Here is a 22,736-nt window from a genome sequence, read left to right as displayed (position 1 = left end):
GAACGCCATGTTTATCAACGCTGACTTATCACAAGGAAATACCTTCGAAGGCAGCTGGGTGTACATACTGATTGTTTACAGTGATAGGACCAGGATTTATTCGGCAATTCGTGTAATGAACACCAGCCGCTAGGCATATGTCGCCCAAGCTATCACAGAACATCTAGGCTTCCCTATGCAGCGTGGAAACAAGGTTAAGGAGCTAGCAAAATGAAAACGGTCGCGCGGCGCTGATACTTGTAGTACACTGTACGAAAGCCCTTAATTTCCTTCCTCTCTCTTTTTGCTCACTATGAACAGTTCCTGGAGGCAGTGTCTTCGGAAGAATATGCAAGAAAATAAAAACAAGAAAAAGAAGAAACTTCCGTGGTTCTCGTTTTTCTCGCCGGGGGCGTGAGGGAGCAACACAGAATACGCGCATGCATCGAGGTACATGTAAGCTTGTAGCGAAACTTCCATATAAGCCCACATGTCAAGAAAGTGGGCTGGTTGTAACCGTCGCAATCTACGTATGGTGGCGACAACTAACAGCACGCAAAAATTAATTTTAAAAAAGTGACGTCACAACCGGAAATGGAAGTTACGTCAAGATCTTATGCTGCTTGGCGCGAATGTTTGAATTTCTTTAGCGTCCGGCATTACGGCCACTATGACAGCTGTTATTTTTTTTTTTTTGATGCTGAGGCGGGCATGTGACACGCCTCAGCTTACACGCCAGCGTGTCCTTTAACTATTAGGTGTGGCGTACGCTTTAATGTGAACGTAATTAAGCTGTTATCGACGGTATTTGCACCAGTAGCATCCTTAGGATGGTGAGCGAATAAAATGGAAATAAATGACACTGCCAAAGAGCTTTCAAAATCAACTTCACTATTATTCGTCTTGAATATTGCAACCAATATAACTGACCAAGCAAAACATGTTTCAGTGATAAAAAGTACTATGGCCAGCACACAGTCGTAAGGCATAGCAACATATGCGAATCCTTTTCACAGAATCATTCGTAATTCCTTGCGACGCCATGCATTCATAGCCAACAATTGTCAGATCACATTGCCCCACATTATCATTTAGAAAACATTCCACTTACCGATTTTGCTGCCCGTCAGGCACTCGGAGCCTGTGTTACGGAGAGTAAACGAACATAGCGCGACATTTCTTCGCGGGGCATTCGGCATTTATCGTCGCGGCGAGACAAGCGTGTCGGATGCCGCAGCGTGAACTTCGCGATAACAAAAAAACCTGCAGTCGCACGTTTCACCATCGAATGCAGTGCACTCAGTCTCGCAAAATTTGAAGTGAAGCGCACGCCACACTTTTAACCAACACGCAAGAAAATAATAATAATAATAATAAAAAAACTCGGACGAAACCGCCGCGTTCAGTTGAGCAACGCCATTCCTCATGACATAATAGCTGGCTTGCACAGCCTTGCCAAGTCTTGCGATAGAAACACTAGTTGGTAGGGGTCGCCAAGAACTCATAAATTGTGAAATAGAAAACAAAATGAACATTTGCTTTTCAGTACATGAAAAATATGTGAATGGGAAAGTTACTCGTATACCAGTATTTTGATGAAAAATTTTAGAGCATTTTTTTAACACATAGGTTTTTAGTTACACCATTTATAGATATAGTTTTTAGTTACCCCGTTCAAGTTACACTGCTTAAGTGGTGGACGCCGTTGCCGGTCTATGTATGGTATAAACGCTGGACATGGTGTTTCTTTGAGTTTTTGCGTAACAGAAATATATCTTCTCGTATATTAAAATTACAATCTGACGCTGTGATGTCTGTAGGTTGTGTGTAAGTCGTACTTCACGGTTTTTCTATGTATTTTAGCTTGAGAAATTAAATTAATAAGTAGCTTCGTTGCGTCCGATGGAAGGAGTGGGTATGAGTGGTTCGAAAATCTTCTTGCCGAAAGCGAATCCGACGCCAAACGCCGACGCCGGTATTTCTGCGACACGGCACCCTTAACGCTGTCGCGTTAATATCGGCACGCGGAGCTGCTAAATTTTGTCGCTGTCCACCTAAATCCTCTTGGCGGTCTTTACAATCTTGTTCTGTCATGTACACGCGGAAAGTATAGGGTAAAACAATATACCTTTCACTATTTTTAAGGTACTTGGAAGGAAAACGGCTCTACTCTTAAGTGTGGCGAAAGAAGAAACGGAGCAGTGCAAACATCCGTTGAATAGAAGAGCAGCTATTGTGAATATGGCACAGGGCACTAAAGCAGTAGCGCCCACAGCGCGTTGTGCACGATGTATGCAAAAAACGCCATATATGTGGCGAAAAAAAAGGTCTAAGGTGCTATTTTATAGATTTGAGGCAGTTACAATAATTTAGAGCGGCTATTTTTCAATTGGACTCGATTTCCAGGCTCGAACTCAAGTAGAACTGAAAATTTTGGTTTCTTCTTTTAGCAGGTTTCTGTCCTAGAGCATCCACGGAAAATTTCTTTTGCAGTCCCGAACGTTTATGTCATGTATTGCACTGACATTTATTAGGTGGTTCGGCTAACTGCAGGCAAGCTTGAATAATAATCCTGTGAAGTATGCGTGTATGTGAGCCAAACATGTTGTCGGCAACTCTTTGGAGCAAGTGATACATTTGTTGCGATATATTATGTTCAATGTTAATCAGTTGTGTTCATTCAGCTGCGGAAACCTAATATGGCGTTCTGAAGCTGAGCATGAAGGCGCGCGTTCGATGCCAGTCCGCGGCTGTCGAATTTCAATTAAAGCGCGCAAATTCTCACCTCGCTTCACTGCAGCACACTGCATGCTTCAGCCTGGAGGCCATAGGTAAGCACCTGAGATAAAAATAAAGGCTAGAAGCGACGCCAAGTGCCGTTTACAGTTTTATAATAATAACGCGTTGCTTACACTGCGTATGCGCGCAAATTCTCAGTCGCTTCACAGCAATACCTTAAATGCTTCGCCGCATGATACAGTTGCCATACGTTGAAGCCATTAGAAGTTACCGTTTCCTTTTTTCTTTTTACATATAACTGAAAAAGTCGCAGCAAGCTCGGCGTTTTAGTAGAGCTTCCCCCTTTGTCTACACCTAATTGTAATAAAAGATAAGACAATGAAGTGTTGGCCATGCGCTTTCCCTTCACGCATAGCGCGCACAAAAAAATTGTACCCCACAAAGAATCGGGCGTGAGAGCTAAGCCGCACGCGCGGCAGCAGGAAACTGCTTATGGTTTGAAGAACGTTCTGAAGGCTTAATGACAAACATGTGCAAATGTATGCGCGCTTCTCCTTCCGCGTGGCATGCACTTAGTCACTCTGCACGGCGCCGAGTCATTTTCGAGAAGTGCGCGCTCCGCGTAGCGCATGCGGCATTAAGTCTTTGCTGATCGTACCAGCGTTCTCGGAAATATGCACTTTCAACTGCAACAAAAACTTAACGTGTAGTTGTTATTTTTGTGACCTAAACCCGTGGCTCCACGATCATGCCACCGTCTCCCTCCTTCTTGTTGTGGCGCGTGTCCACTTTCTACATGAATGCTTTTTGAGCATCGCTGAAAACGTCGGCAGTCAAGCATAGCGTTGTCAAATGCCCACACATAACCTTTGCGCAACGTTGCGCATGCGGTTCTTGAAGCATGTCAAGTTGCTTCACGTGCCTCGGATACACCACAATGCAAGGTGTGCGTGCTCCTATCTACAAACGGGTTTCAGTACCCACTGCTGCATCGCATTCACCACGTCGGCAACCCGGCGTCGGAGAGTAAGCAACCTAAATCTCGAAGGCAACGTCGGAGGCCGCCGCCCCGGGTACCGCCATGCTAGCGGAAGTGGCCTGCGGCGAAAGCCAATAGGCACGCAGCTCTGACCCTCCGGCGCCCAGAGGATATGTTTTCCCAGATGAAAAAGACAACAGGAATTCCTGTCGTCACTAAAGAAATTTCTGTTGTACGACAGAAGTTCCTGATGTTTCTGTAGTTGCGACATACATTTCTGACGTTAGGACAGAAATTATGATGTTGCAACAGAATCATTCTGTCGCGAAGACGAAGGGTTCTGAACTCGCAACAGGAAGGTTCTGCCACGGCAACAAGTGTTCTGAAGTCGCAACAGAAATGTTCTGTCGCGACAACAAGAGTTCTGAAGTCTCAACAGAAACGTTCTCTCGCGACAAGAGTTTATGAAGTCACAAGAACAAGTTTGTATCGCAACAGCGATTCTGAAGTCGCAACAGGACTAACTCTGTCGCGTCTACACATTGTTTGTCGTGGCGTTAGAAATGCGCCATTTTCTGTCGCAGCGACATAAGTTATGACGCCACCACAGAAGCACTTTCCGTCGCGACGCTTTAAACTTTTGTCAGTTTAGCATCAGTGGTTTACGCTGTACTTTTTTCTTGCGTGGTATTCGATCGTGCTTCTCTGTAGCCGGTAATGCTGATAGCACGGACACTAGTATTAATGTCGACGCGGCCAATTGTTATAACTGTACCGTGACGACGAAGCTCATCAACGCCCTACCGGCCTCCTAAAAATCCGCCACTTATAAATATCACACCTTCTGCGCAAATGGCTGCGTATCCGTTTGTTTTATTTGGTAAAATGTGGCGCACAGGCCTGTGTACTTGCATGTGCCGTTACACTGACACATTAGTTAATTTCCCCGAAATATTGCATCAGCTTTTGCGAAGCGATAAAGAAGTTTGGGGTTGTTCCACAAAGTTGCAGGAGGTATAGACTCCACGCCTAAAAAAATCTGGCTTCCTTACCGGGCACGCAGAACACCAGTACGCCGAGCATGAAGCTGATCACGATGAGAATGGTTAGTGCGTGTGAGTACATCTTGAGCAGGAAGGTGTTCTCGCGCAGCGCCCCGACACAGCCACATGAACTGATCGTGAACAGTGAAAGTCCGAACGCGAACAGGAGCACTTCCAATCCATCTTCTCCGCGTAGCTGTGCGTGGGTGGTGGTCGGTGTGGTTGCAGCTCATTAAGACACATTGCCTGAGTGTTGTGCTGATCACGCCACTTAATGGCGGTGTTAAGGGGTGTGAAAAGTACTAGTCTTTTGGCTTATGGTCGACGAGTGGCACGCATGTTTCGCGTTCTCCTTCACTATTCGCGGGACTGTCCTGCGAAATGCTAAGGATCAGTACACGGGAATGGACGAACACGCCGTTAGAACGCGCGACCCTTCATGTCACTTTACGCACTATCCATTAGCCTGGTGTCCATTAGCCTGATGTCCAGCATGGGGCGAACATATTCGATCGCTATCCGGTCGCGGTGAACCTGGTGACCTCGATTTGTCGCGCGCCAATCGCATGTTCGACAGGAAGTAATGAGGCTAGCAGGCATTTGTGTATGAAATGTGCCATAAATGACCTTTAGATTGTGTTCACTACTTGATGACCTTCCTTTGTCCCAAAAGCACGTTGACACCCCGCATCTGGCACCCTCCATTGGGCCATGTTGAGCACTGGACGATAGTTTATACAATTTGCTCGGTTTGAAGGAACATTTGTTTCAGGCGATGCGTAGGTCTAGAGTTGATTTTAATAGTTAGCATCGGCATGCTTTCTTGAGGGGGGCGCCTGTTCCTCCAGCGTATTTGTACTTTTCAAAGCATATACCTTATCGCAAGCATTTTTGAGGAACATTTGTCGGTATAAGACCCACATCGTCTGCATGCTGCATGATAGAGTGAGGCTTAGTGCCCGCGGAGGTTTGGCACGCCCAAAGCGACGGAGTATGGAAGCCTCGTGGGTTGTCCGACTTTCTTCTGTAAAGAGCTTCTTCTATTCCTTTGACTCTGGAAGTCGCGGCTCTCAAACCCGGGTGGCCACGGGTCACGGTAGCTGCTACCGGCTGTCTGATACTGCGGCTTGCCACCGGGTGCTTCGACAATCTCTGGGACGGTGGGCGCCGCTGATTGGCATGCTGTATGCAACGAGAAGGGTAGGAACACCACAGACCTGACGCATCCTCGCAGCTCGCTGTTATGCGCCCATTTTGGACGTTGTTTCTGAATGGCGGTTGTTGTCAACGTAGTGACTTCTTAGGCCCTTTCGGACTTTCTTTAGGACTTTTCGGCGCTGCCTTTCACCCGTGGAGGTTGACAATCTGGATGACCGTGGAGTTGAGGTGTCACACTTTGTTTGCCTAATTCGAGTTAGCCTGGCACGAATTGAAATTACTCGTTCGCCTTAAGAAGGAAAGCTTAGCTCGCGTGAACTTAGCGTCTGTGTAGCCGCATGATCTTTCGCTAGCCGAATTCAAAATCGTAGCACGTGGAGGATGCCTATGCAGAATGAGTCACCCTTGCGCTGCTTCAGTGTTTGCGGATTACGTTGAGTACGCAGCTGAGTGGAGTCCTCCCTAGTTTGCTGTCGCCTGCACGTGGTCTGCGCTGCTTCCCCGGACTACGATGGAGCCACTCCAGGCAAATAAAAATGCCTGTAGCAAGGTCAGCGCTGCCACTTGAGTGGTCGCCTGTGTCCAGGTCGCAACCCTCCGTGGCTTGAAAAATAGCCGGTAGTCATTGACGGCTACTACGAGTCTCGCCAGGAAGGTGCGTTGATGCGAACGACGCTTGCTCGCGCCGACTAGTAGACACCGTTTCCGGGATCGTGGCATGGAGTCGTGTCGTCGACTGTGCAGAGCTGCTGCCGTGACCAAGGGATGCCAAGAAACGTTGTTGGCGTGCATGCTTTGAGCAGTGCATGGACATTTCCTCGGCTCGGCCTTTGCCGCGTGCTACTTCTTCTTCGCGAAGCATGCTCTGACGTTACAGCCGAGGCGTGGTTATAGAGCGCTTCAATGTTACACTATTGCTAACGTGGTTAAAAAAGGACACACTAGCCACGCAAATTCTGAGGTCCCAGGCAGTTTGTGGTATGGCTACCACAATTTTAATCAAGAAATGCTGATAAATGTAGTGTATATTTCTCTTGGCAACTTGAAAGCAAGCGTGTTCAAACACCAGGCATTTGGATTCATACTTCCAAGCACGCATTCAGAGGTTATGAAGGTCGTATTTGACGCTTACTAAGCTGATTTCCCATTCGGATCGCAGATTCTACTCACAAAGGCCAGCTATCCATGTGACATAGGTGAATTTGACGAGCACGGCAGTAGAGGAGCCAGAAGGAGCTCATAACAGGTGCGCTGCTGTGCTCGGCTTGCAAAAGCATGTCTTTGTTCCCCCTTTTCTGCGAAATCATCTGCGTCACTTAGGGGTTTTTACTCGTGCCAAGGTCCTCGCCTCTCGACAGAAATTTTCATACTGAGCGTCAAACGTGACCTTTATCACCTCGGAGCATGTACAAATGGCTCAGAAGAATCAAGCTAAGTGGAGATGCTTTCGAAATTACACGTTCTCAACTGGTAATATAAGACTATTGTATACTTGGGAAAGTAGCAAAATGATTCACCAAGTATTAGTTGAGGTAATACCGCGCATAAACTTAGTGCACACGCAGTATTTACGTGCTAAACATAGACATTATTCTGAATTATACATACATTAAAATTAAAGGATCAGTATTTATGTGGTTGTTCTAGAATATAAAGAAAATAAAAAATCGGTGGTGGAAGCTATTACAATAATAATTCTTGTGTTCTTTTACTTATTTTATCTAACATCCGTTGCTAAGCGCACATTACTTGGCCTGGTAAATAAAAGAGATGGTCCACTACCTAAGGAAATGTGACTAAATAAGTGGTAAATAGCCACTTTACGGCACATAATTTGCGTCACAAATCGTAGCCGCCGAGTTGAAAGAGGTGTATTCATATGTGCCTAATTTTCAGGATGACACCTGTTTCGAGACGTTTATTACGCAATGCGCAAGAAAATACATTCGCGTTCAAGTTATCTTGCTGCTTCAACCCATCAAATTACATTTGATTTGTAAAAGATATATGGCAAATAAATGCATTTATAACCACATATTTAAGGCAACATATGTCAAAATCGGTGTCATCCTTCGAATTTGCTGCATATGCGTTTGCCTAGAAAGCTCACCAGCTACGAACGGCAGAAAGCTGAGCGAGTTGGTAAAGATTCATTATGCAAAAAAGAGGTGAGGCGTGCAGACAGGACACGAGAGTAGAGGAGTGGAGAACACGAACGCCGACTACCAACTGAAGGGAGCACTGAGGCGAAAAAAAAGAAAGAAGGCACAGAACTCATCTGCGCAAGCTCAGGATTGGTAACACCACGTGTCAGTCGGGTACACGTGCTGGTCTACGTGAGAGATAACTGTTAATGCACTTAATCTCTTCCTTATGTAAAGTAATCGAAGGCTGACTCACGCACGCACTTACACCATTATAGATATGGCATGCCTCTACCATAAGACGCGTATCTTCATTCTTATGCCTGCACAATATCGCGCATTCATCTAACTCTGGCATGCAGTTACAATCTTGGCAATGTAGGGAATAATTTGAAGGCGATCCATCGGTTAACGGCCTTTTATGTTCCATTAGCCTCTGATTGATACACCGTCGCGGTTGCCCTACATAGAATTGGCCACAGCTAAGGAGAATTTTATAAACCACACCCATACGAGAGTCAGCAAAACTGTTGTTCTTATTGTGCTTCACTGGACAAATATCTGTTCGTTGTTTGCCTTTTACCTGCTCCTTTTTCCTCTGTACGGCAGCGCATCTCTTACCTAGCTCATTGGGAGCAGTGAAAGCAACATTAACATCATAGCTACTTGCAACTTTTTTAAGCCTCTGCGACACTGAATGAATATACAGAATAGCCACTACTGTTTTTTTTTGTTGCTATTACTGCTTTCTGTAATCACGTCCGTCCCCCTCGATACCGACTTCTTTAGGCGCTCAGCCAAAGTGGCCCCTGCTACACTAGGATAACCTGCTTCTAATAGGCACCGGACTTGCGCATTAAAACTGGCGGTCATTTTGTGCATGCAGGTTCTGGTGGGTGAAGACTTAAGGCACGACATGGCAATTGCGTTTTATAATACATTGGAATGCTTGGATTGAAAGTTTAGCAGCGGATTCAAAGGTCTTGGGGAGTACTGCCCACCAACATGATTTTGTTCGAAGTCCAAGGAAATGTCAAGAAACTGAATTACACGTCACGGAGGAAATTCCTTGGTAAACTTTAATCCTTCTCCATAATGTTTAAATTGCTCGCCTACTGAGGTAGCAGCGGAATCGAATTCTTCCCTATTGCAGAAAATCAGGCAATCATCAACATAACGAAATATCTTGAAAACGCTATCACCTAAGGCTTTCTCTAAGCAGTTGTCAACGTTACTCAGGTTAATATTGCTAAGAATAGGAGCAACCTTTGAGCCAATACAAATGCCTGATTTCTGCAGAAAAACGCCATCTCTCCACGCAATCGGCATCGACTTGAAGTACATTCAATGAATTTCTAGAAAAGCTCCCGTGGAAACACCGCATCTGTCAATAAAAGCCGATTCTTCCACTTGTTACATTTCCCAAACTGTAGTATGTGCTATGAAGCAGTAATAACTAATTGATTCGCTTGTGAATATTTGAATTTTGATTTATTTGCAAATAACGCCCGTGTATTGAAGCACACAGTTTGACGACTACAGGTGCGCTGACTGCCGCAAATAGTTTTAACGTTATCTATAGACTAAAAGTAAAACGCCTAATAAACTGGCACACTCGTTGCATACGGAGAAAGGCCAATACTGAATTGTGCGGTTTGTCGGTATTCCGTATTCTCCGAGAACTGGAATATAAAGGTTTGTGAGTTATGTTGGACGATGGTTTTTGCTTCTGCGTACCACAATAAGAAAGCCACTGGTCGGCTACCACTTCGACATGTGCTGCAATATAGCGAGAATGGTTAATGTTACATTGTTGTGCTTGTTTCAAAGTGCTTGAGTCTCAAATAGGTGTCATTTGGTGCTAGCCTGTTCCCCATAACCACGTTCCCTGGCATCATAAAAATGATACACAGGTGTGTGTATATACAGTGACCGAATAAATTGAAGGAATGTCAAATGAATAATACTGAAAATAGCATGCATTGGTCTCCACAGTTACTTCACACGAGACTGCAGATCATCGAATTGCAAAGTCCCGAAGGTCGTTGAATAATGTACACATAAAGTAACAGATAAGGTATGTGCCCTCTTTTTCAGGAAGACGACTTTCAATTGAAAATTGTTGCCCGCCTATTGGCTCGCGCCGCAGGACACTTCCGCTAGCATGGCGGCACCCAGGGCCGCGGCCACTGGCCTTGCCTCCCAGGTTTAAATTTGTTTACTCTCTGATCCCCAGCTGTCGCCGTGGTGAACACAATGCTGCAGCGGGTACTCACACCGGTTTGTAGATAGGAGCACGCACTGCTTGCATTGTGGTGTACACGAGGCCCGTGAAGCAACTTGAAATGCTTCAAGAAACGCCTGTGCAACGTTGCGCAAAGGTTGTGTGCAGGCCTCTGACAACGCTACGACTCACTGCTGACGTTTTCAGCAATGCTGAAAAAGCATTCATGCAGAAAGTGGACCCACGCCAGAGCGAGAAGGCGGAAGACGGCGGCATGGTCGTGGAGCCATGTGTTTAGGCCACAAAAATAACGACGACATGGTATTTGTTGCCATTCAAAGTGCGTATTTGCGAGAACACTTGGAGGATAAGGTAGACAAGGCTGCATACGTTACACGGCGTGCGCACTTGTGCAAAATCATTCGACGCCCCACAGAGTGACTGAGTGCATGTCACGTGGAATAAGAAGCACGCATATATTTGCAGATGTGCGTATATACGCCTTCAAAGCACGCGTCAAAATATGAGCACTTTCCTGCTTCCGCGCATGCGGCTTAGCTCTGACGCCCAATTCTTCGTGGATGTGATTTTCCTATGCCCGCTATGCGTGAAGGAAAAGCGCGTGGCGAACACTTAATTGCCTCGCCTCTTATTAGAATAAAGCGTTGAGCAAGGTAGAAAATCTACTAAAACAGCGAGCTTGCTACGATTCTTCAGTTACAAAAAAAAAGAACGGTGATATTTGATGGCTTCAACGCACGACTGTATTGTAATGCGGCGAAGCACTCAGTGTTTCGCAGTGAAGCGCGTGATAGTTTGGGCGCCGGCGCAGTGGAAGCAACGCGTTAGTATAAAAACTAATCCTTACTTGACCACGCTTCAAGCCTTCATTATCGTCTCAGGTGCTCACCTGAGGCATCCAAGCTGAAGCTTACAGTGTCTTGCAGTGAAGCGTAGTGAGAATTTGCGCGCGTACTGAGGGTAAGCAACACATTATACATAATGGAAACCCCACTGCCCCACAAGGTTCACACTTGAGGCATCTCACTGCCGGCATTTTTCTTTTTGCTTGCTATACAATTTCACCACAGTATATATAAGTGTTGCGGAGACACTTTTTAAGGAACATTCATCAAGAAATCCGTTTCTTTTTGTAGGTCTTGTTGCACTCTAAATTGTGAAGTAGGCGCAATAGCACAATAAAAAACATGCCAGTCTACTCTTGCTCATGAGCTCAAGGCTCTACAACATATATTTGGATGAAACAATTTTAATGTACGCACTTCAGCATGTCTTAACAATTAATAGCAAGGTAAGAAGTACTTCCCTGTCAGCAAACTGTTTCTTTTAGTCTAGGTGAGTGATCTCGGAGTTGTAAGACCAATTGTAGAAACGATATGCTACCATCATTGGGATAACCTCTGCACTTGCTTTGCTTTGTAAAGTGGCTTTTCTGAGGTCTCTCGTTACTGTATTACATGTCGTTCATGCATTTCCGCTTGCCCTTGTAACCACAAGCATTATAAGATCCTCCACATTTTTTCCAGATTATATGCCTTGTTTCAATAAGGATTGGATTCAAAAAATTGCGTCAAACAATGTCAAACGGACTGTGACACGTTCGTCTATATACAGAAAGATGGGTCATTTCTCGAGACTACGCTCCTGTTCCTGGTTCCATAATATGGATGCTTTTTGGCATCACTTGTGATCTGGTAGGTACCGCTTTTTTTCGATTGGGATGGGAGGGATTGGTATACACGTTTCATGAAGTTGAATGTGCTTTAAAAACCTCTTCAACAACGCGTATATGTACTGCGGTGAAATTGTATAGCAAACGAAAAGAAAAATAACGCCGGTAAACAGATGCCTAAGGTTCATACCTGACACTATAGTAAAGATTAAAACCGTGGCCGAGTGGGGTTTGCAGTCTTTATAACGTGTTGCTTACATTCAGTACGCGCGTAAATTCTCACCTCGCTTCACTGCAACACACTGCATGCTTCAGCCTGGAGGCCACAGGTAAGCACCTGAAATAAAAATGAAGGCTAGAAGCGAGGCCAAGCGCCGTTTACAGTTTTTATAATAACGCGTTGCTTACAGTGCGTATGCGCGCAAATTCTCACTCGCTTCACAGCAATACCTTAAATGCTTCGCCGCATCTTACAGTTGCCGTACGTTGAAGCCATTAGAAGTTACCGTTTTCGTTTTTTTTTTTTACATGTATCTGAAAAATCGCAGCAAGCTCGGCGTTTTAGTAGAGCTTCCCCCTTTGTCTACGCTTTATTGTAATAAAAGATGAGAAAATGAAGTGTTTGCCATGCGCTTTCCATTCACGCATGGCGCGTACAAGAAAATCATATTCCACGAAGAAGCCGCACGTGCGGCAGCAGGAAAATGCTTATGGTTTGAAGCATACTTTGAAGGCTCAACGACGCACCTGTGCAAATGTACGCGCGCTTCTCATTCCGTGTGGCATGCACTTAGTCACTCTGTGCGGCGTCGAGTTATTTTAGAGAAGTGCGCGCTCCGCGTAGCGCATGCGGCATTAAGTCTTTTCTGATCGTAGCAGCGTTCTCGGAAATGCGCGCTTTCCACTGCAACAAAAGCTTACCGTGTAGTTATTTTTGTGGCCTAAACTCATGACTCCACGATCATGCCGCCGTATTCCTCCTCGTTGTGGCTGCGTGTCCACATTCAACATGAATGCTTTTTCAGCATCGCGGAAAACGTCGGCAGTCAAGCGTAGCGTTGTCAAACGCCTACACGTAACCTTTGCGCAACGTTGCACAGGCGTTTCTTGAAGTATTTAAAATTGCTTGACGTGCCTCGGATACACCGCAACCAGATTGCTAACCCTTGAAACAGTTGTGGAAACACTTCAATCTTCCACGCCTCCCACGGACATATCCAAAATAGTTACTACTGCCATTAGTACCGAAAACTCTGAATTAAAATCAAGGCTTGACGACTTAGAGCATCGATCCCGGAGGGACAACCTTTTGTTCTATGGGGTTGTTGATAACGCTTCGGAAACATGGGCACAAACTGAAATCCTCGTTTGCGATCTTATTAAAAACCATCTAAAATTAGAAATATCTGATGAAGCGATTGCTAGGGCACATCGTCTTGGCTCTTTTGTGGTCGGCAAGACTCGCCCCATAATTATCAAGTTTTCATCATTCAAAACAAGAGAAAAGATCCTGTCACTGAAAGGCCTACTAAAGGCCACAAAAATATCGGTGGGAGAAGATTTCTGCAGGGCTACACGCCAATCTCGAAAGAAACTAATTGAATTCGGAAAAGCTAGCGGGCAATCGTTTTCTTTGCGGACAAATAAATTAGTCATGAACAAGAAAACCTATGTGTATTCTTCTGTCACCGATACTATCTGCGAACTCCATTCTTCCGATTTCGCCACTGAAGTAAATAACGATGCCACAGGTCCTATAAATCCTTCCTCTCAGTCTGCATAGCTATCTTCGAGTCGACCTTGTCAAAATAGCGTGTCTGTTCTTTTCACTAATGTGCGTAGCGTTTCCAACAAGCGAACAGCTTTATCTTCAACTATCGATTCTTGCTCCGCTGACGTCATTGTCCTTACTGAAACTTGGCTTTCCGCGAAAATAAAGAACAGTGAAATATTCGACTGCGAAAGTGCTTATAACATCTATAGGTGTGACCGCGATATCCGGTCAGGAGGGGGCGTTTTGATTGCCATCAAAGACAACCTAAATTCATCTGTTATTGACATTACATCACCCCTAGAATTAGTCTGTGTGCGCGTGAGCATTTCAGGCCGTCCCTTTATATTCTGTGCATGTTATAGACCACCAACTTCGTCCTCTACAGTTTCTGCAGATTTCCATGATGTCCTTAACAAACTGATTGTTCGGTTTCCCAACTCTCCGTTATTCATTTTGGGGGACTTTAATTTTCCAGATATAATATGGGAGACTGACTGTGTTAATTTTAAACGTACTTCAGCCGAGTCCATTGCATTCTTAAATTTGTGCTTTGACTTCAACTTAACACAGCTGGTCCACAAACCAACCCGAGTCACTCCAACATCTTCTAACACACTTGACCTAGTGCTGTCTACTACCCCCGACCTAGTTTCCTCCTTAACTTATCTTCCTGGGATAAGTGATCATTCATTGCTGCAGTTTGATTTAAAAACACGCATTTCTTACACAAAGAAGGTCAAGACAATTCGCGATTATTCCAAAGCTGATATTCCCGCAATTACGCAAGAAATGGAGCATTTTATGGATGCAGTGATGCCCGATTTCGACCAACGAACACTTGAAGAAAACTGGTCCCTTTATAAATGCAAACTGTTATTCCTAATTCGAAAATATGTTCCGCAACGAAAAGTACACTGTAATCCCCAGTCACCTTGGTTTACGGCCGCCTTGCGCCGTCTTCGGAACAAGAAAAAACGGTTATTTCGTTCCGCAAAAAACTCTAACAACCCGATTCGTTGGTCCGAATATCACCGCATCAACAATGAATATTGTAGCGCCATTTCCCAAGCTAAGCAAACCTTTTTCAGCATTACATTACCATCATACTTACATGTCAACCCACGTAAATTCTGGAATGTTGTTCGTGGTAATACACCAGCCGCAATACAATTGTCCCAGTCTAATACCCCTGTTCAAAGTGATCAGTGTTGCACAATTTTTAACAATATCTTTGCTTCCTTTTTTCATGACGCTGCACCTATGCTTTTGCCACCTTCTACGACAGTTTATGATACCCCAATGGATTCAATTCTTATAGACTGGGTGGGCATTAGAAAACTAATCGGTAATTTGAAGATATCTTCTTCGGCGGGTTCAGATGAAATTAATTCAAAAATACTAAAGTGTACTGAACTGTATTCATCAATTATTCTTTCTAGGATATTCCAACAATCATTACACTGCTCATCACTACCAAGCGACTGGAAGGTGGGGAAGGTGGTTCCTGTTCACAAATCAGGTAACACACATTGTCCCGAAAACTACCGTCCCATATCACTAACCAGCATTCCCTGTAAGATTCTGGAGCACATAATATATTCCCACATAGTTGATTTTCTTGAGACGAACTCTTTTTTTAACAACAGTCAGCATGGCTTTAGGAAATCCTTCTCCTGCGAAACGCAACTAGCTTGCTTTACTAACGACCTCTTTTCTAACATCGACTTAGGATTTGACACCGATTGCATCTTTATCGATTTTGCTAAAGCCTTCGATACCGTATCCCATAACCTACTAATCTATAAACTTAGCCTTCTTAACATTGACCCGCTAGTACTGGACTGGATTAAAAACTTTCTTGCTGATAGAACACAATACGTAATCGCTAACAATTCGTCGTCTGCGCCCCTCGCGGTAACGTCAGGCGTGCCGCAAGGGTCGGTTCTCGGTCCTCTACTTTTTCTAATCTATATTAATGATCTTGCTTCCTGTGTGAAATTTTCAACTATTAGACTTTTTGCTGATGACTGCGTTATATATAATAAAATTACTAACCTCAATGATTATCGTAAACTCCAAGACGACATTAATAACGTTCTGTTATGGTGTAACAAGTGGTCTATGAAGCTTAACCTAAGCAAATGTAAATGCATGCGGGTATCACAGCGTACTAATACTACTAATCTGCATACATATTTCTTGAATAATAGCCCTCTCTCAGTTGTCTCGTCGTACAAATACCTTGGACTAAACATCACCAGCAACCTTTCCTGGCACATGCATGTCGACATTATATGTAGCAATGCCAATCGCATGTTGGGCTATTTGCGCCGAAACTTCTCATCCGCACCATCGTCACTGAAACTAACTCTGTACAAAACATTAGTTCGCTCCAAACTAGAATACGCATGCGCCATTTGGGACCCAGCTAACATTACACTCATAAACAGCATAGAAGCCATTCAAAATCGTGCAGCACGTTTCATCTTATCAAACTACTCCCGACATGCTAGCGTTACCTCAATGAAGATAACACTTAACTTGCCAGAACTTTCTTTCCGTCGTAGATGCTTCCGCCTTTCGCTATTCTATAAAATATACCACCACAACCCTTTGTTGAAAGAACAGCTCATCACCCAACCGTCATACATATCATCTCGCTCTGACCATAGTTTCAAAGTTGGTGTGCCGTCTTCACGTACTAAACTTTGCAGTAGTGCATTCATCCCTAGCACAAGCAAAGATTGGAACCACCTTCCCGCCACCGTTGCAGCCATCCTGGATACCGACACCTTCAAAACCAGCATTCATGAAACGCCACATTGAACCTGTCTTTGTATATTGCACAAATGTTTTGTTATGTTCACCCACTCCTTTCTGTAATGCCTTCGGGCCCTGAAAGTATCTTAAATAAATAAATAAATAAATAAATAAATGCAAGCGACGCGTGCTCCCATCACCAAACGGGCGTCAGTGCCCACTGCTTCATCGCGTTCACCGTGTCGGCAACCCGGCGTCGGAGAGTAAGCAAGCTTAAATCTCGAAGGCAACGTCGGAGGCCGCCGCCCCGGTTGCCGCCATACTAGCGGAAGTGGCCAGCAGCGAAAGCCAATAGGCAAGCAGCCGTGGCCCTCCGGCGCCCAGGAGATATGTTTTTCCCAGTTCAAAATGACAACAGGAGTTCCTGTCGCCACTACAGAAATTTCTGTTGTACGACAGAAGTTCCTGATGTTTCTGTAGTTGCAACATATATTTCTGATCTTAGGACAGAAATTCCTACGTCGCAACAGAAGTATTCTGTCGTGAAGCTGAAAAAGTTCTGAAGTCGCAACAGAGAGGTCCTGCCACGGCAACAAGTGTTATGAAGTCGTAACAACAGCTTTCTATCGTGATTGCGATTCTGACGTTATGACAGAAATTCTGTCGTCGCAGCAGGAAAATTCTGTCATGACAACGAAGAGTTCTGAAGTCGCGACATAAACCTTCTGTCGCGACAACTAGAGTTCTGAAGTAGCAAGAACAGTTTTCTATCGTGAGAGCGACTCTGACGTTACAACACCAATTCTGATGTCGGAACGGAAACATTCGGTCGCGACAGCCAAGAATTCTGAAGTCGCAACAGAAACGTTCTGTCGCGACAAGATTTTTTTAAACGGAAGCTGAAGTGTCTGTCGAATTCAATAAGACTCTCATATACGGGTGCGGGAACCTTATAAACCATGAAGGTAAGATTTTGGGGGTGATTTTTCACTTAGGAGCGACGCAATAGTCAGTAAAAATTCGCTGTAGCTCCACCCCCCGTCGAGCGTCGCACGCTGCTGCTGACACTGACGATGCGAGCGGAGACCGGAAACCGTGGCTTAGTGACGTCAACACTGCTGTTCCGCTCCTTCGCAGTCTCCGCGACCGTGCCTGATCGGGCTTATTTCTGCGTGCGTGCCGTCCTAATCTGCTTCGCTCGACCCTACATTCCTTTATTTGTGTGTATCTAGGAGTGGTAGTTGACGTGCGCAGCATCAATTGAACTTGTAGGCCGATCATGCCGGCGTTCTGTGCAACCTACGCTTGCACGAACACCAGCGGCCGCGACGATGTTCCGATGTTCCATTTGTTCCTGCAAGACAAGGAGCTTTCAGCTAAGTGGGAGGCTGCTGTGAAGCGAAACATCTTCAAGCGCTCAAGAACAAGTGTTTTGCTCTAACAACATCCGTGACGATTACTAGCGAAGTTTATCAATAATGCGTGCTTTGGGTTCTCCTAAAAAAATATTGTTAGAACGCTGAACGGAAGGTGCATGTTTATCACCCACCCTTGACGCAGGTTTCATTGCCAAGCGCCGCGAATTTTCTATTCGCACGTGTGTTGTGAAACAGCCTGCATGCAGCTACCATAACGCAGTGCAAGCGTAAAGTTTGCATGTGTTGGAAAGCCTGTTCACGTCAAGAAGCTGCACTCTCCCTTCTCTCGCACACATAAGAAACCGACCATCTCACGTAGCCGACGGAATTCGCCGGTTAGGAGTAGCGTGCGGATGGCACGCTGATGAAGGTTCTACACTACACGTGCTACAACAGCCGGTAAACTTCTCCCGCGTTTAAACCATCTGTGTAGATTGCCGACAGCTTTGGGGCAGGGCACAAATGCTGAAGATCGCATCACCGCTTACGTTCTACGAGGAGGCATGCAGGAACATAACACTACTGTTGTTTGCCCGGAAACGTACTCACTGGAACGCTGAATGCAGCTTAGCAAAAAAACATACTCGCCAAAGAACATTTCCAACACAAGGAGATACTAACACTTCGCCTTCGTTCTCGTGGAAAGCAGTGCTTGCACCAGCATTTTTTGTTTCTTGGAGAGGCCGGCTCTTCGCAATCGGATCGCACATGTAGTATGTACAAGTATGTACGTACGTGTAGTATGTACAAGTACAAATCCCTTACAAGTGATCTTGCACGCGACAGCGACAGCGCTGCAAGCGAGGCGATGGCTGTCGCGTTCACTCGTTGTCTGCAAGCCGAACCATTCTTGACGTCACGAGGCGCCCGACCAATCACAGGCGGAAACGAGGCGCGCGAGCTGGGCGTGTCTGCTGCTGCACTCTTCGTCAAAATAAATTATGTTTGCGCTTTCTTTCACTCAATTTCGATGCGATATTCGAATTCAGAGGGTGTAAAACCACGGCGTACTGCTCTTCACTGATTTTTTCTGGAAAACCTTTCAGCGTCCCTTTAAGTCACAACAACAACTTTATATCGCAACAGCGATTCTGACGTCGAAACAGGAACTGTCTGTCGGGTCTACTAATTTTCTGTCGTTGCGTTAGAGATACGCCACTTTCTGTCGCAGCGACATAAGTTCTGACGCCGTGACAGAAGTGCTTTCCGTCGCAACACTTTAAAATTGTATGTCACTTTAGCATGAGTGGCGTACACTGTACTTTTCTCGTGCGCGGTATTCAATCGTGCTTCTCTGAAGCCGGCAATGCTGATAGCACCGACACTGGTATTAAACTCGATGTGGCCAATTGTTATAATTGTGCCGTGACGACGAGGCTCCATCAACGGCCTACCGGCCTCCTAAAAATCGGCCGCCTATCAAAATCATACCACCTGCGCGAATAGCTGCGTATCCGTTTTATGTGACAAAATGTGGCCCACAGGCCTGTGGACTTACATGTGCCGTTGCACTGACACATCAGTAAATTTCCCAGAAATATTGCTTAAGCTTTTGCGAAGTGTTAAAAAAGTTTTGGGTTGTTCCACAAAGTTGCGTAAAAAGCTGTCTCGCTCGGGTCTCATTATTCTGGTACATCACTGCCGTGAGAAGCCAGTATGCTGTCAGAATGAACACTCATCCACGAATGTTTATGTAGCTATTTTGCATTGAACACCCAGCAAGCGTAAAGAGCGAAGGACAACTGACAACAGTTGAGCTGAGGACATTGGCGCAACAAAACAAGTTTTTTTTTTCTCTCTCTGTTTTGTAAGGTAAAAAAAATGCGCGCGCATATCTATTTAAAACGTATAAAAATGGCAACGCCCTAAAGTGCTGGCTTGCACGAGGTAACTTCTTAAATGTGTTTTAATTCGTAATTAAATGCATTATTTCATTGCCTATTGCTAAGAGGACCGTTCTTTGAGGATGGGGATCTGCGTTCGCAACTATTCAATAAAAACGATATATATATATATATATATATATATATATATATATATATATATATATATATATATATAAACGTGGGCAGGCGGCTCTCTAAGTAACGTAAACGGCCACACAGAAACGTACCAGCCGTAAAGCGAAGGGAAAGACCAAAGAAAGCCACCGCTTTGCAGTTTTCACTCATAAACTCCACGCCTAACAAAATCTGGCTTCCTTACCGGGCACGAAGAACACCAGTACGCCGAGCACGAAGCTGATGACGATGAGAAGGGTTAGTGCGTGTGAGTACATCTTGAGCAGGAAGGTGTTCTCGCGTAGCGCCCCGACACAGCCGCATGAACTGATCGTGAACAGTGAAAGTCCGAACGCGAACAGCAGCACTTCCATGTGCGACAGCAGCATTCCGGAAATATCCAGTTGTTGCAGGATGCGCTCGTCCTCCTCCGTGTCCCACGACTCCACTAACATCACAACTGCACCCAGCATGAGGAAAGCACCCGCAAACCACAGCATCAGGTTGAGAAGCAGCAGCGGGCACCGCACCTTGGGTAGACAGAAGCACAAGTAAGATCTATTAGTAAAGTTGTTATTAGAGTAAACCTGTATTTTTTATGCCGTTGAATTGGTTTAGAGGTAGCAGCTTTCAGCTATGAAGAAAGTCGTCACAAATTTAATTTTCTGTTAACGCAACCCCTTTCAATTGAATGCTGAAGTTCGAATGATTCCGTTTCCAGGGAGAGGCATGTGGAAGTGTTCATAATTTGCCTCCTCTTGACCAAGATTCGGCTATGTAGCTTTTTATTGAAGCTGGTGTCAACTCACCACCGGATTCACGTCCAGCAGGAGCGTCTCCTCAGTCTCTGGGCTGCAGGTCGGCACTGGCGGCTGGGTTGAGCGAGAACCTGCATAGCCTCGTCCCTTAATTTCGCGTGGCATGAAGCTGGTCAGCACGCGGGTTTCTGCTTTTTAAGCTTAAGAGGTGTTCGTACAATATCAGGGCTCTGACAGATTGCAGTCAACCGGCTAGCCGACCCTTGTGAGAATTGTCTTCTTCTTCCATTAATTCCATCCTTTCGAATCACCTGCCCCACAACCGTTGTTGGCTTAAGGCTTAAGCTTCGGAATCACTCTCGCGGTCAACGTACTTAGCATCATACGAACTAATTTGGCATTTACAAATTTATTTAGCAACAACACATTTAGCAACATATTTATCATCACATACATAACTTCAACGTATGGCGACGATGATAATAGCTGAAGAAGCTGGAATGATGACGATCACAGGATGACGGTGGCATGACGAAGATGGTAGACAAGAGATGCATGACAAGATGGTAGACAAGAGGCTTACGAAGACGCAATGGCGACGATAGTATGACAATGGCGGTATAATGACGATAAAATGGCAAAAGAATGATGAAGGTAAAATGACGAACAAGGAATGACGCAGAGCCATCGACGAATGTGGTATGATAATGGCCAAATAGTGACAATGGGGTGACTTTAGAGAAGTGGTCATTCGGAAAACAATTGTCTGAAAACAATGCTGACGGCAACGGCATGGCATTGCTTAAAGATCAACGTGGCAATCACGACAGTGTAACGACCACGGCGGCATCACGACGACGATATGGCAACGAAGGCACGACTACGACGGAATGGCGGCGACGCAATGACGGCAATGATGTGACAACAAAATAAGGACAGCGAGGTGACGACGAGCCTGTAGTGACAATGGCGTATGAATGACTGCGTTACAAAACCTGTTTGACGACGATGGCGGGACGTAGACGGCATGACGATAATCGGATGACCAAGTTGGTGTGACGATGATGGAAATACCACGACGGCGAGTCTGACAACGAAGGTAAGCGCTTGTCTCGCCGTGTAAGCATGGCAAGAGCGGTATAATCGCGATTGAATGACGATATGAATGCAAAACAATGACGAAGAAGAATTGACGCCACAGGAACGATGAAGGCGAGATGGTGAGGACGGCAAGACGAGGACGGTATGAAATTGCTGGATTGATGACAGCATTAAAACTGCAGCGTGGCGACGGCTGTGTGACGGCGATGACGTGTTGATGACGGTGTGATAAGAGCAGGATATCAAGTCTGAAACGACGAATGATGGAATGTGCATGACGGCATCACGACCAAGATCGAAAACCTAGTTGCCCAAGCTTTTCGAGAACTTGGACCACTCGATGAGAGTAAAAGGCATGCCGACGACGGCAGGAGAATAATGAGGGGGGCGGGGGAGGAGAGATAGAGAAATAGAAGAGAGGAAAGAAAGAGAGGAGAAGAAGGAGGTCACAAAGATGTAATGACGACGATGGAATGACTACGACGGCATCACGACAAGAAGCACATCCCTGGTGTCCCATGCAAGTATACAACTGGGGTCACTGGGTCAGAGCAGGGGAATAGATAGATGATAGACAGATAGCTATGATAGATAGCTAGGCAGGCTCAAATCGGCTGAAGTAGGCAAATGCTGCTATCTGCCTTAGAAAAGACACATCCCCACACACGGTTGCTCAGCGATCGCAGTGCTCTCAAGCACGATAAATGTCAGCGAACACCTAATAATTTTGAATTTAGTGCGCTTCCGCCGAAATATAGTGCAGGAAACGCAGCCGCCCACCCCAAGTTTGCCTTGGTGATTACTCTCCACTGCATTCTGCCAGTACCCTAGCAGACAGAAGGGGTGCTTTCGCAGACATTCCACCTTTTACGTCACATGTGATGTAGGATATACGTGGGCATCATGGCGTGAAAGGCAATGGAGAGCTCGCAAGTCGCTGTTGTAATGTGACACAATAATCTCGTT

At 45.4% G+C, this 22,736-nt stretch overlaps 1 protein-coding gene across 2 annotated transcripts in view; it reads right to left on the bottom strand.

Moving 5' to 3' along the window:
• The window catches only part of LOC135899750 (tetraspanin-33-like), a 39,733-nt gene extending 18,778 nt beyond the window's left edge, over nucleotides 1-20,955 (bottom strand). The window contains exons 1-3 of one of the 2 annotated variants that reach the window (XM_065429081.2): nucleotides 20,888-20,938; nucleotides 20,721-20,800; nucleotides 20,117-20,441 (exon numbers count right to left, since the gene is read on the bottom strand). In XM_065429081.2, coding sequence (XP_065285153.1) covers nucleotides 20,117-20,411 — 295 coding nt within the window. In that variant the 5' untranslated portion in view covers nucleotides 20,412-20,441; nucleotides 20,721-20,800; nucleotides 20,888-20,938. Of the gene's footprint in view, nucleotides 1-20,116; nucleotides 20,442-20,720 lie in introns of both variants that reach the window. The other variant, XM_065429078.1, reaches the window with a different exon arrangement.
• Nucleotides 20,956-22,736: the final 1,781 nt, after the last annotated feature.

The sequence above is a fragment of the Dermacentor albipictus genome, chromosome 5 (genome assembly GCF_038994185.2).
Source record: "Dermacentor albipictus isolate Rhodes 1998 colony chromosome 5, USDA_Dalb.pri_finalv2, whole genome shotgun sequence".
Classification (NCBI taxonomy): Eukaryota; Metazoa; Arthropoda; class Arachnida; order Ixodida; family Ixodidae; genus Dermacentor; species Dermacentor albipictus.
This window is presented reverse-complemented; position numbering and strand designations above follow the sequence as displayed.